The sequence below is a fragment of the Apiospora phragmitis genome, assembly GCF_038363925.1.
Source record: "Apiospora phragmitis strain CBS 135458 chromosome Unknown utg000010l:1.0-9815664.0:1.0-9183399.0, whole genome shotgun sequence".
Lineage (NCBI taxonomy): Eukaryota > Fungi > Ascomycota > Sordariomycetes > Amphisphaeriales > Apiosporaceae > Apiospora > Apiospora phragmitis.
In genome coordinates, this window is record NW_027117409.1 from 3,845,979 (window position 1) to 3,859,811 (window position 13,833).

At 52.7% G+C, this 13,833-nt stretch overlaps 6 protein-coding genes across 6 annotated transcripts; 3 read left to right on the forward strand and 3 right to left on the reverse strand.

Annotated features, from left to right (window-relative positions):
* Nucleotides 1–447: 447 nt before the first annotated feature.
* Nucleotides 448–3,204, reverse strand: PG994_010955 (uncharacterized protein; the record flags this gene model as incomplete). Its single annotated transcript, XM_066862364.1, has 4 exons — nucleotides 448–1,848; nucleotides 1,906–1,966; nucleotides 2,779–2,970; nucleotides 3,020–3,204. 4 exons carry the CDS (start codon nucleotides 3,202–3,204, stop codon nucleotides 448–450), a joined length of 1,839 nt encoding a protein of 612 aa, XP_066711474.1.
* Nucleotides 3,205–4,169: 965 nt separating this feature from the next.
* PG994_010956 (uncharacterized protein) lies at nucleotides 4,170–5,302 on the forward strand (the record flags this gene model as incomplete). The annotated part of the gene is made up of 2 exons (XM_066862365.1): nucleotides 4,170–4,369; nucleotides 4,558–5,302. The coding sequence occupies 2 exons, from the start codon at nucleotides 4,170–4,172 to the stop codon at nucleotides 5,300–5,302; spliced, it is 945 nt and encodes a 314-aa protein (XP_066711475.1).
* A 393-nt stretch (nucleotides 5,303–5,695) lies between these two features.
* PG994_010957 (mitochondrial outer membrane protein porin) lies at nucleotides 5,696–7,183 on the reverse strand (the record flags this gene model as incomplete). Its single annotated transcript, XM_066862366.1, has 6 exons — nucleotides 5,696–5,845; nucleotides 5,902–6,404; nucleotides 6,639–6,669; nucleotides 6,809–6,906; nucleotides 6,965–6,989; nucleotides 7,139–7,183. The coding sequence occupies 6 exons, from the start codon at nucleotides 7,181–7,183 to the stop codon at nucleotides 5,696–5,698; spliced, it is 852 nt and encodes a 283-aa protein (XP_066711476.1).
* Nucleotides 7,184–8,011: 828 nt separating this feature from the next.
* Nucleotides 8,012–10,001, reverse strand: PG994_010958 (KRI1-like family-domain-containing protein; the record flags this gene model as incomplete). The annotated part of the gene is made up of 2 exons (XM_066862367.1): nucleotides 8,012–9,810; nucleotides 9,863–10,001. 2 exons carry the CDS (start codon nucleotides 9,999–10,001, stop codon nucleotides 8,012–8,014), a joined length of 1,938 nt encoding a protein of 645 aa, XP_066711477.1.
* Nucleotides 10,002–10,502: 501 nt separating this feature from the next.
* Nucleotides 10,503–11,726, forward strand: PG994_010959 (uncharacterized protein; the record flags this gene model as incomplete). The annotated part of the gene is made up of 1 exon (XM_066862368.1): nucleotides 10,503–11,726. The coding sequence occupies one exon, from the start codon at nucleotides 10,503–10,505 to the stop codon at nucleotides 11,724–11,726; it is 1,224 nt and encodes a 407-aa protein (XP_066711478.1).
* Nucleotides 11,727–12,474: 748 nt separating this feature from the next.
* On the forward strand, nucleotides 12,475–13,445 carry PG994_010960 (rab5-like GTPase; the record flags this gene model as incomplete). Its single annotated transcript, XM_066862369.1, has 3 exons — nucleotides 12,475–12,552; nucleotides 12,629–12,692; nucleotides 12,841–13,445. 3 exons carry the CDS (start codon nucleotides 12,475–12,477, stop codon nucleotides 13,443–13,445), a joined length of 747 nt encoding a protein of 248 aa, XP_066711479.1.
* Between the last annotated feature and the right edge of the window lie 388 nt (nucleotides 13,446–13,833).

A 13,833-nucleotide genomic window follows, 5' to 3' on the forward strand; every position in this document is an offset into this window, starting at 1 on the left:
CGTGACTGTCCCGTCGCCAGCTGTTTATCACATTGGTACTATCTGCTCGGTTCCTACCAGTTATCACGGGTCACTGGCTCTCCCTTGGCCAACTGCCCAGAGCCAAGAATAATTCAAACGAGATTTGGAAGTCAGCATCATGGTAAGAATGCACGCAGGGGACTTATTTTACTATGGGGGACTCGCTGTCAAGTCATATTCATTCCTCTAGCTATTATACAGACAAAGGCGCGAACGAATCGCTTACTAGAAGGCATTCGCAGTGGAAGCCTCCTCGAAAATCATAGCCTCCCTTGAAGGCAACTAATGTATAATGTGCAAATCCCAGACTCCAATGGTTGGTCTGATGATGTGCCGCTTTGCTCGGATGTCTCAATTGAATCAATATGTCTGTTCCCCTTACTGATTCAGGTCGGTTCCGCTCGGGGACGCCCGGCGTTCAGTCATTTATTTCTTTCCTCTTCCGCGCGAGGTAGCCTTCGTACCTTTCTTTGTCTTTTTCCGTTTCTGCTTTGAGGTCTTCTTCGAGTTCTCTTGTTCCTGCTGGACCTCTGTTTCTTCCCCGTCATCAATCGTCAAATCCCTCATGCGAGTCTCAAACTTCTCCTGGAGCTTCGCCCACGTACGCCGGTAAGTTCTCCATATGAGCTCGTTGGTTTTGGTTTTTGGGCCTTCTCTGTAGGCATCAGTGACAAGCGTAATATCCCGAGGGGCCGGTAAATTTTGCATCACCCGGCCATCCTTTGCAGCCAGCCTTAGCTTAGTCTGGTATAATTCCTCCAATTGATAGATGCCACGGTTCGTAGCTACCGTATGAAGCGGTTCCCAAGATCTCGCATCATCGTAGTATACGATTTCACATTCAATGCTGGAGCCGATTGATCTGATGTCGTGGATGATGAAATCTTCAGTCAGCAATCCCTCAGCGTCGTGTTCTCCAATCGTTCTTCCGATTCGACCATCGGAGGCATCGAAATTGGCCGTATTGCAACGATGTCGGGTTCGAGATGAGACAGTGCCAAAGTCACTGCCCAGACGGGTTAGGTGAACCCGATCTTCTCCGGGGAAGTGGATGCCAGCTGCCGCGATGCTGTTTTTCAGCTGCTCGTCTGTGACCTCAATCGCTTCCCCGTGTCTGTTTGAGGGCACCATTATTGAAGCCATAACCTCCCCAATTTTGGTGATATCGGTTCCCAAAGCCAGCCGGACAGGCTCTGCAAGACTGCCTTGTATCGCAGTACCGTCCCAGTCCGGGCCAATGATCACAACTTCTTGGACCTGCTGGATCCCAGCTATCTGATGAAAAGGGACATTACACTTGAGTACGATACGAAGACCTGGCATGCTCAGAAAGGGATATGTTTCCCTGCTTGTCCCACCTCTCACATAGCCAATTGTATCAGGACGACCCGAATAGGTGTAGGGATGTGTCTCCATCTGCAAGATAAGTCGCCGCAGGTCGTAACACTTGTGCAACAGTGGCATGACCCGGCTGTAATTACCAGCTTTCGTAAACTTCGCTCTACCATAAGGACCCTGGTGAGGGGGGTGTCGTTGTTCAATCGTAATTTCGCGGATACTGCCTCGTCGTGCCGGTGTAATAGCGGCCAGAAAGTAGTGCAATTCCAATACGCGGTGGAATTGAAAGCTGCTAATGCGATAGAAGACAGGTATGTCTTCCAACTCATGATATACCATCCTGCATGTGCGAGCTAGGTCGGTAACAGTCAAGTTCTTTGACGGCTTTTGACGAGCACGGCAGATGAACTTGTTGGAGCCTTCTGCTACCTGCCGGGGTCGGATAGTGTCGTCAACCTGGACGGCGAACTCGTAGATCATGAGCCGGACCTAAACACAGTTAGTCTCAGACAAGCATGAGGTTTCCGGTCACAGTCGGCAACTTACCTCCAGAGGAAGCTTGAAAAGGGGGATGAGGGGGATAATCCAGCATAACGTTGTGTGACAGCTAGGTAAGGATGAGGGGCATCCAGGGCAGAGATGGCAGGCATAATGAGGGATGCTGCAGAAAGTACGGCTGCTTTTTGTTGGTGAAGTGAAGGAGAATGGAGGATTGATCTCCAAGGTGAAGACGAGAAAGGTGAAAATATTAGGTTGGTGGCCACAAAGAATGCTTTTGTGTACGAAATAGATGAAATGCGAGGGAAGTGTGAAAAGGATATGATGGAACCAAATGGACGATTTATACAAATGGAAGGCAGGCAGATAGGTCGTCCCTTTCCTTAGCTTCATCGACACCTAAGAGGTATGTACCTAGGTAATGTCAATAATAATTCCGTGGGCAAGAGCATATGGAAGCCAGCATGAAGAAGTCAATTCCGCAAGTGCCACACATATGTGAAGTCTTTGCACATTGCCTTGAGTCACCACGTATAACGGCTCCAGGTAGCGTTCTAGATTCTGTATGTTTATTGTCTATAGAGTCTTGTCTATTGTGCGACCCAAAAGCACACTCAGCATTGAGACAGCCTTCGACTGATCTAGGATTGCCCAGGCGTACCCACCAATTAAGGACCTAGCACTGAATTGCTTGCTTGCACACCCGTTGCCTCTTATCGTGGGAGACATCCACTCATGACTGAGCATATGCCGTTTCCTAAGGCATCATCGCAGGTCTGCAAGACCGTTAAGGGTTGCGAGTGCAGTTGGACCCTTGGAAGTTAAAACAGCCCAGGTAGCCATCATGGTTGTGTATGTTCTCGTCTATAGCACAACACGAGTTAGCCTTGGTAATTGGTTCGAAATGCAAGAATGGCTAACTTGCTCAAGTCCTTCACAGAGTTGACGCGGCTGTTGCCGTCGCTCGACAGGCAAGAGCACTGAATGCTGGCGTAGCCTGTGAGCTTGCAGGAGCTACATCCGTTACTGAACGCCTTGCCCGAGGCAGCCCAGTTGAGAGCCCCGTCCTTGTTCTCGAAGCACCTGCCACCCGTTCTGTCAGTGGTCTTGTTTCTACATTGCCGCAGAAGTACTGCGCTGATCGGTTTCTGATATGACCTACTGGTTGAGATCGAGTTGGCTGCAAGTAGGCATCCAATCATCATTGTTGCACTTGGCAGTCAGCTGGGTTCCAGAATCCGAGAGGAACCAGATCGGGCAGTTGGAGGTGAAGTTGCCACTGCTGGAATCGGCCACGACCGACATGATCGCAAGGAACAGGGCGACAAGGATCTTGAAAGCCTGCATTTTGATGCGATGGGCAAGATTGCTTTTCGGTGTGATGGTGAGTGAGCAAAGGAAGAGGAAGGGTTGGTCGGGCTGTTCCTGAGGTGTGGGCAAGTAACTGAATTGGAAGAAGAGGTTGATTCTGAAAGCTTTATAAGTACTCGGAAATCCGGGGTAGGATTGAATAGGGGGGTGATATAGATAAGAGCAGCGTAAAGATGAATACTAATCCTGTCACTTCAAGATGGATAATCTAGCTAGCCTCGGTCAACCAACCTCATATCAAATCTGATGTAGAGTCAGTCAGCCTTCAGTAACCATCAACCACCGGCTACTCAATGCCCCATTCTTGGACCGTCTTCCCATGCTTTCAATATTTGAGCTCTCGTTGATCCATTCAACTGACTCAAAGAGGTTTAGAGCGGATGATCTCGCCCGTAAAAATGCAACACCAAAAAGTTCTGTCACGACCGAGACCGACCGACTTTCCAACTCCGTAGGATGCAGTGATGGACCTGGCCATATCGGATTTAGTATGACGCGACTCAAATTTAGCATATTTTAGGTCTCCGGAGCAAAGGCGAACTTATTCCTTTCTATCGGGTTTCCATCTGCCTGTAGCTTTCGCCAGGGTGTGCAAGCCCCTGAACTCACTGACCCCTGACGATGGACGTTGCGACCAGGCATTAGTCATCTGCATCTCGCGGTCAAGCCACCCCCGTTTTGAGCCACACCCTGCAGCAGATCGGATGGGGAGACCACCCCTGCAGGAAAGCTTGAGCCAGAGACGGCACCAAGCCAGTTCAATGTCGTCACTGTTAAGCTTCCAAATCCATCATTGCCTCCCAGCCAAAGTTCAGACTGTCTGCTGCAATTGGTTTCTGCCAATTCCCATGACTGTACTATCAGCAACACATCCGGGATGAGGCATGCCACTCCGGTACATCGCAGCCCTCCCAACACCGGCCCTATGCCCGGCGCCGCTCATGATCTTTGGGGGCCGTCCCAATCCCAATCGGCTCTTGACGCCGTCATCGTCGCAAGAATATCCCAAGCTCCGGCGTCAGAAGCAGCAGCGGCTGTTCCACGCCACAAGATGCCTGCGCGATGAAGAGATTGACCGGGCCACCAACCACTACGAAGCTCTGAAACTGCCCACGAATGCCAGTCCCGCCGACATCAAGCGGTATGTGCCTTGCGCTTCACTGTGTTTCCTCTACTACTACCTTATCATGTCAACCATTGCCTTACCCACCCCCACGGTTGTGTTCAAATTACACTACCGGACTATATTACTTTCACCCAACACTCTTACACTCTTCTGACCGACCAATTAACTAACATCATCGCCGCCGTCGCGCCCCCCTCCCAAAGCTCCTTCTACACCCTCTCCAAGTCCCATCACCCCGACCACAACCGCAGCGACCCCGCCGCCTCGCAGCGCTTCATGCGCATCAGCGAGGCCTACACGACGCTCTCGTCGCCCGAGAAGCGCACCCGCTACGACCGTGACGTGCTGAACCTGCATCACCCGCACACGTCGCACCCGGGCCGGCGCGGCGGCTCCTACAGCAGCACCGCCGCCACCACGACCAACCTGGCCGGCGGCCGCCCGGCCTCGGGCCTCAGCAAGCGCCGGAGCGCCTTCCGGGGCCCGCCGCCCAGTTTTTACCGCAGTGGGGGCTGGGGCGCACACGGCGCGAAGCGGTCCGCGGCGCACGAGAGCTCTACGGGGGGCGCATCGTCATCGACATCCCAGCAAGGGAGTAGTAGCAGCGAAAGTCACAACGATGGAACGTGGGCGACTGGCGGTGGTGGTCCAGGAGCAACTGCCGGGGGAATGGGGCCAGGCCAGGACCCCTTCAAGGGCTCCCAGGACGACGTTCCCCACTTCGACCGCGCGGGCCACGAACGGACCGGCCGCCAGACCGAGCAAGCCAGGACGAGGCGGCGCATGCACACGGATGGGCTCGATGCTATCGAGGCCGAGCGGGGACCTATGGGCATGTTCTTCGTCATCGGCGGCATTCTGCTCACCAGCTTTCTGGTGCCCTTGGGCATATATCGCGTCTTCTGGGGCCCCAAGACCAAAGAACACAAGAGAAAGGCCAAGACTTGAGACGCGGCCGGCGTTAGCCTTAATAGACCACGACTTTTACTAGACGCCAGAAATCCGCATAGCTCTGCGGAATGATAGCCAAAGAATGCAATTACCCAACCAATGTAAGATGCAGGTCTTCTATAGTGACATATTGGGAAAAGCACAAGGGTCCACATCTTTCATCACGACGTGTATGCAAAGCCAATACCACAAGTGTATCCGAATCCTCTATTTTGCACACCAGACACACCCCAGCACTAGGAGATCTATCTTTTGTCTGCTCTGAATGGTACGGAATACAATGCGGAAGAGGAAATTGGTGGCAACTAGCCCTGGTATCTCGTAACCTAAGTCAATTTACACCCCAAAACGCTCCCCCAAAAGTACATTCAATTACGTGATCACGTAAATTTAACCCTCGAAGGTGAAGCTGACGCCAACCTTGTGGGTGGCCTGGTCAAGCTTCTGGGTATCGAAAGAGCCACCGAGACCCAGGTTGACACCAGGGCGGAGGAGGGTGTTGTAAGAGATGGCGGCGACACCACGGTCGTTGATCTTGGCCTGCTTGGGGTCAGTAATTGTCGCCTAGCGGGGGGCTAATAGGGATAGAAGTTCACCTTGGCGAAGGAGAGGGGATCCAGGCGGTACTTGCTGGCAACCTCAAGACCGACGTTGTTGCCGGACTTGGAGTTCCAGGTAGCCTTGGCACCGGCCTCGACCTGGCCGTTGACCTTGTGGTAGTAGCTGGCAGCGAAGACGCTCAGGTTGTCAGTAGCGGTGATGGCAGCGCTGTAAGAGGGGGCAGCGTAGCCGACAGCGGCGCTGTAGCCGGTAAGGGCAGCCTTCTGGACGTCGTAGCCGGCGGAGGCACCAGCGAGGAAACCATCGTGGCCAACGACGGCATCGATGTTGGCGGTGGGACCCTTGAGCAGGTCGAAGAAGGCGCGGCCGTGGAAAGCGCTCTGCTTGAAGTGAAGGTTGAGCTTGGCGCTGCGAGAAGAGGTGGTGGGCAGGAAGCCGTGAACGAACTCGGCCTTGACGCCCTTGGCGAGAACATCAGCGGCCTCGACCTTGGACTCGAGGGCGTTGGCAGTGTTCCAGGTCTGGGTCAGAGTAAGGCCTGGACGGCGGATCATAGTCAGCAATTGTGTTGGGTATACATCACTGAGAAGTACGGCGAAACTGATGGGCCAGGCACGAGGTCCTGGCACCGCAATTCTTGAGACCGAGGCTGACAGTGTGGTTCCTGGCTGCCGCCGAGGTCTCTTGCGGCGTCCATTGAGTTGTTGCTTTTCCTGAGTGACATCGAGGTCTGTTGATTCTGCAGAAGATGAAGAAGAGGTGGTGGAATTACCGCGAGCCTTATCCGCCCATTTGGCCTCCATCTGTCATGACACATTGGGGTTAGCTTTGATTCTGGTAAAACTTGGGTGTTCTGTTGGGCAAGATCGCAAAGACTCCCCGGCAGAGCCAATGAGCCAAACAAGTCGACGGATGGGGTTGTTGAAGTGAGCTGTCACTTACGTTGCCACTGGTAGCCTTCTCATGGCTGCTCTTGCCGGTCACCTTGAAAGCGACATTGTTGGGGGTGTTGCTCTTGATCTCGACGGTACCGGACGACACTGATAACACATGTTAGAGGCTCCGAATCGAGGAAGAAGGATTAAGAGGCGTCAATACGGTGGTAGAAATCCTTGTTCAGGAGCTGTAGAGATATGGTATTAGCTGTGTTCAAGTCAATTGGGCAATGGGGGTTATCGCATAGGGCCGCCTTGTTGACCGACTCCAAATTTTTTTGGGCGGCCGGATAATAGCTCATCGGAATAGAGCTGCAGATGCCGGGGCTGAACTTACATCGTTGGCCGACTTGGCAATGTCAGAGAAAGCCGGGACAGACATGATGGCGATATGGAGGGAATTCCGGGGGTGGAATTTGTGGACGTAAATGGGGTATCAAGAAGAGAGATGTGATGTGAGGTGGGAAAGTGGTGAAAATGGCAATGTGGACGACCAGTGTCTGGTTTATGAAATTTGTTTTCTCCCCCCAGCCGAACAGCGACGGGACATTCAGGAACCATGCACGAATAGCAGGCGGTCCCTAGAGCATGAGCTAGCTGGGTCTCGGGCTGGGTAGGGACTAGGCTAGTGGTTAGTCGTTTAGCTGGCTGGCTCAGGTCGGCGCTAGGTCGGTCCGGGTCAATCAATCCAAGCAATCTTCAATGCAATCCTCAATGCATGGCGATCATATGTAACGGACGAGGCAGTCTTTTATTAAAGTATCAAGCCGGGGTAAACATACCTGGCAAGGGTCGCAGAGCAAGTGCCTGTCATTATGCACCCACGCATCGGATAAACTGGAAGGTACATGTATATGCATAGACGTAGTACATGTGGTTATCATCCATCCCATTGGGTCCCATTGACCACTCACTGTAGTAGATATGAGAGTACAGGTAAAGCAAGCAAGTAGCTAATATCAATAAGCACCTGTCTACGTAAATGTACCCTTAGGTGGACTTCGACAGACATAGCAGAAGGAACATGGTGCATAACAAAGCAATACACGCAACGCTTGTATATTTGTGTGCTGTACGGCTGAAAGCAATCGTTGATTCGAATCGGTCCATCCCTATAGTAAATGTACAAGCTACAGAACTCCTAGCAGTGACAGACCGCTAACTAATAAACGCAGCCCATTAACCAATACGTACCTAAGCCATCCGTCTCTCATGCTTCGGCATCATCTGCAGTAGTACCCTTCTTCTTCTTCGACCGCTTGCGCTTTTTGGACCCGCCTTCCACGACGTTGTTACTCGGCTGGGACTCCTCATTGACCCCCTCCCCGTCTTGGGGATTATCGCCAAGCGAGAAAGCCGGCCCGTCGTGCTCAGCCTCAGCGCCAAAGGTTTCGCGACGCCATTGTCGAAGACGGGCTTTCTTGCCGAGCCTCTTCTTGTCCTTGGCCTTCTTATCGTCGGGTCGGAAGTGAGCAAGCTTCTTCAACCCAACAAACTCATTAAGAGCAGCATCGTTAGGGGCCATCAGAATATCTCGTGCCGTCAGCCCGTAAGATTCTGCCCAGGTTTGTCGATAAGAGAATGTGGGCATATCTGCTCGGGACTTGGAAGGACCAGCCAGGACCTCGTGGTCCACATCCATCTTGGAGTCAACAAGAGCCTCAAGTTTGGCGCGCTCTTGCCGCGATTCCTTCTGGCTGGCCAGCTTCTCCTTCTTGCGATCTTTCGTGGTCTTCCGACGCTTAGAAGCAGGGCCATCCTCGTCCTCGTCAGCCTCGTCGGCCATCTCATCCTGGTCAACTGTCTCGCCTTCGTCCTCATCCAGGTCGATTTTCGGGAGTTCCTCTTCCTCGAAGTCGGGCACCAGATCCTTGATGTCGATGTCGTCGTCCCACTTTGGTTTCTTGACCTTCTTCTTCTTCTTAGAGTCGCCCTCTTCCTCATCGGCGCCCTCTCCCTCGGCGTAGTACTGATCGCCGAAGGTTCTTTGCATCTCTTCCTCCCATTTGTCGTTATCCCAGGCATCATTCAAGAACTTGACCCAGTCTTCCTCCTTCAACGTCTTTCCGGAGAGGCCGGCAGCCTTCTTGATCTGTTTGAGCCTCTTTTCGGCTTCCTCGACCTTGAGCTTTCGTAATCTTGCCTTTTCCTCCCGGCGCTCGCGCTTCTCGGCTTCCTTCTGCTCACGCTCCTGATCTCTTTGGCGCTGCCTGGCCGTCTTCTCTTCTCGGCGGACTGACTTGGCGGCAGCGACATCTCTGGCATACGACCTCAAGACCTCGTTACTCTTGTTTGGGTCCTCGAACCGTAGGTTGTAAGCGACTTCCCACTCGTCGGCCTTGCCGTCATCCTCTTCTTCATCCGAGTCTAAAGCTTTCCAGTTGTTGCCGGGTTGCATCCAAGCGCGTGCGGCCATGAAGTTAGACAGGTAGAGCTCGGGGTTCTTATCGGCCTCTTCGATATCGATAGTCATCGGCTTCACCTTCGCAGCTCGGGAGTGGTGAATACCGTTCTGGTTGACTTCAGCCTTGACCCTCTCCGCTTCGCCCGCCTTGGCCTTGAGAAAATCGGCGTCTTCCTCATCGTCTTCATCAGCTCCGCGAAGCTGTGCCTGGATTTCATCCCGGATAGACTTCTTCAGATCGGCTTGTTCCTGAACATAGGTTTTGGGTGCTGCTTCCTCCTCCTCGTCTGCACCAACATCTCCCGCTAGGATTCGTTGCCGGTGGTAGTCTTTCAGGGTGACGGGCTTCTCTTTTGTACTGGCAGCAGCCGCGGCCTCATCGGGAGTCTCTTCGATTGGTTTGTAGAATGTGGACTTTCCATCGTATATCCTGGGATCCTTGTTGCGAATGGCCTGTAGAGTGGCAGAAATCTGAGCATCGAGGTCTTCAGTGGCGAGGAAACCGTCCTCATCCTCATCTTCGTCCGACGAGGAATCGGATTCATCGTCTTCGCCGTCGTTTATTGCCCCTCCATTCTTCTGCTTGGTCTTGAACTTCTCTTCCACTGCGAACTCAGTTAGCTATGGCTCAATATGTCCGGCATGGTGACCTCGTACATCTCTGGCGTTCTTCGCGCTTCTTGTTGTGCTCAAATCTTGCAGCATACGCTCTGTTGACCTGAAGCTTAACTCCTCCATCAGATTCGTCGTCGCTCTCGTCGAATAACAGCTTTCTGGAAGGATGGGGCGTCGCCATATTGCCGAGCCGTCCAGTCGAAAACCGGACGTAGTAGCGATTGATTGCAGATAGACGAGTAGGTGCTGAATTGCGATCGAATGGCTTTGCCACCAAGATTTGCGCTTTCACAAGCTTAACAAATTGCTAGGCGCGCTGACTGGCTATTGGGAATTTTTTTATCTGCCGGACTCTGTAGATTGATTTCGTAGCGGGGCCCTTTTCCAAAGAGAAATTTTGGCGGTGAGAGGCGGCCATTTAATTGTCCCGCTGATCGCTAAGCCTCTTGCCGTACAGTACTTACAGTACCTTTAGATAAGCCAATTAGGTAACCTCCCCAGATGTGAGCACCTCACACCTCAAGGGTGTGCATATCAAGAGCTTTTATTAATAGGTAGGTGGTTTTCAGATCTATTAAATCACAGACACATGCACAATTTCTTATTCTAATACCAATAAACCTATTCTGCCACAACGCGCCCAGTTGTCGTGGCCTTGATAGCCTATCGAACTCCGCCAATCATGATTGAGTTGGGGTTGACGCGCATCCAAAATCTGCTTCAGAAGACACCGCAGACATGGAAGGCCATCCATGTTGCTGGCACCAACGGCAAGGGCTCGATATGTGCCTATCTGACTGCCATGCTGCGTGCAAATAACATCTCCTGCGGAAGGTTTACTTCGCCTCACCTGATAGACCGCTGGGACTGCATCTCCATCAATGATCACTCCGTTTTGGAGGCCAAGTTTCGTCATTATGAGGATCTCGTGAAGACAAGAAACGATCGGCTCCAAGCCGGCGCTACCGAGTTCGAGTTGCTGGCAGCTACTGCGTTTGAGATCTTCGAGGCTGAGCAGGTGGAAGTCGGTGTCATCGAGGTTGGCCTCGGTGGCCGGCTGGACGCAACCAACGTGCTAAAGAACAAGGCTGTGACCATCATATCCATGATTGGTTTAGATCACCAAGCAATGCTAGGAAATACTCTAGAGGAAATCGCCCTGCAGAAAGCCGGTATAATGCGGGCTGCGGTGCCGTGTGTGGTTGATGGTAGTAACCCCCAAAATGTGCTGGACGTTTTCGAATCGCATAGCAAACAGGCAGGGGCTCCTCTTATATACGCTTCACCAGAGTCCTCGGAGTTTGCGCAGTCGTTCCAAGGCACCTTCGAGCCACATCAGGCCCAGAACCTAACAGCAGCGTACGAGGCCTTCAAGCTTGCATATCCCCAGTATGCACAGTCTGCGGGTATCCTTATACCCGCCATTATGAACATGAAATGGCCGGGTAGGCTACAGACACTTGATATCACTCCTCTTGTCAAAAAGCCACGGGAGGTCCTTCTTGACGGGGCGCACAATCCGCAGTCAGCCAAGGTGCTCGCCGAGTATGTGGATAAGCATTATCGAGTCGACCATCCGCCCAGACCAATGACTTGGGTTCTCGCAGCGTCTGATGGCAAAGACTTCGCTGAAGTGTCAAAGCATCTGGCACGCCCTGGCGATGCCGTTGCCGCAGTTGAGTTCGGGCCAGTGGATGGCATGCCTTGGGTGAGAGCGATGAAAACGGATACGCTCCTCAGGGCGCTGCCTCACGAGAGCCTTTCTTCACATCATGACGCTCACCAAGATGTACTTGGCGCAATCAAATGGGCAGTAGAAACGGCTGGGGACGGACCGCTGGTTATTGCAGGAAGTCTATACCTCGTCTCCGACGTCTTGAGGCTCCTGAGAGACGGGAAAGCCTAAGCCGGTCGGGCAAGAAAGCTATAGTGTAGGTTTGCTTATACAGCTGGGTGAGTACTTACTTATTCAATCCGCCTCAACGTTGTCAACAAAACAATGCTCCTTCCAGCCTGGCTGCTGATGTATAAAGCTGTATTAAACCCTTGATTCTAAATAAAAGCGGCTGTCATAAGTAATGCTCCTTTTTAATATATTTCAAGTGTAATCTAAATACTTATTATATACATTTTGAATCTCATTGTATTAGACCCCTAGGTAATTGCTGCTCTTTCTCTCCGGATTGCATAACTGAGGTACCTGCCTGGATCCCCTCCATGTACAGCTGACGCATAGCGCATAAGCACCCAGCGTCGGGATGCGTAAAGGTACCTCCAGGGCCCGAGGCCAGGTCACTTGCAGGGAACATTAGCAGCAGTGCGCAGTCAGCAGCCCAGCGTCTAGCGCAAGGACGTCGTCATGTTACATGAAGCCAATTCCCAAACTCACCTGCCTTATCCACTCCAACTACCTGCCTGGAAAGCCTCCATGCAACCGCCAGAGCTCCCCGTCTTCTCACCATCCATTTGGCCCCGGCACACACCTTGTCAACACCATCCATACATCTAAGTTCTAACCTTGTGGTTGCCTGCGCTATTGTGATTATTGCTGTTGCATGCAAACATTGACACCACCGCCATTCACAACCACGCAACATTGACTACCACCCAAAAACCGCACGACCCGAATTGCCACAGAGACAGTAGAATAAAACATGGCTGATTCGGCGGGCGCCCCGAGACCCAGCAGCAGCGTTAAGCTAGTGCTGCTGGGAGAGGCTGCAGTTGGAAAGGTCCGTCATCTATATCATCTATCACCATCGACCGGCCGTCGTGGCACTTCGTGATTCGCTAACCCAGATGTAACAGTCCTCTCTCGTCCTGCGTTTCGTGAACAATGACTTTCAAGAGAACAAGGAGCCCACAATCGGAGGTAAGATAGACCTTCCCTCCTCCCGCATCAGAGCAGCCCCTCCAGATACCGCTACCATACGGATACATCTCGAAATGATGCGCAACGCTGAGCCACCCCGGATTTCGAGGAAATACAAGAATACTGACCGATTTTCTCTGTAATGCAGCCGCCTTCTTAACACAAAAGTGCAACCTCCCGACCCGGACCATCAAGTTCGAGATCTGGGACACAGCAGGCCAGGAGCGCTTCGCCAGCCTGGCCCCCATGTACTACCGCAATGCGCAAGCAGCGCTCGTCGTCTACGACCTGACGAAGCCGACGTCCCTCATCAAGGCGAAACACTGGGTCGCCGAGCTGCAGCGCCAAGCCTCCCCCGGTATCGTCATCGCCCTCGTGGGCAACAAGTTGGATCTGACCAACGCGTCGGCGGCGGCGGCCGGCGGCAACAGCGAAGACGAGGACGAGGAGGGCGGAGGCGGCGCTGCGGGTGGAGATGGCGGTGACGAGTCGGGCGATGCACGCAAGATCAGCACCGACGAGGCCAAGACGTACGCCGAGGAGGAGAGCCTGCTGTTCTTCGAGACCAGCGCCAAGACCGGCCACAACGTCTCGGAGGTGTTCACTGCTATCGCCAACGCCATCCCCGAGACCAGTCTGAAGAGCACGAGAGGACCCGGCGCGTCCAATGCGGTGAGCCGGGGCGGAGACGAACAACGAGTAAACCTGACCGGACCCCGGGGAGATGCTGCCAAGGACAGCTGTGCCTGTTAGTCGTGAAAGAAATCGCTGTGGTTAGTGGCGAGTTCTTCGTGGTATTTCTTATCTGTTACTGCTAGCAGCTCTCGCCAGGTCTGCGAGGATATAGTGTCTGACATTTGCATTGGGTTGTCTGCGGACGTTCTTTTTTCCCTTTTCTTTTTGTTATCGGAGTGAAGGGGAATCAAGGTTCATTGGGATTGTCTCTGTGTATGTGTCGTTACAAGCAGTACATCATGTCCTATAGCCAGCAAATTTATGATGGGTTTCTCAACATTACTCTCCCTTACAGCAGTAGTATGACACTTTGGTTGGGCGATAAGAGAGTATATTAAGGGTTGAGTAGCAAAACGACCTGGCCAACCCTTGCCAGAGTAAAGCGTTATGAACCCCCTTCGCTTCT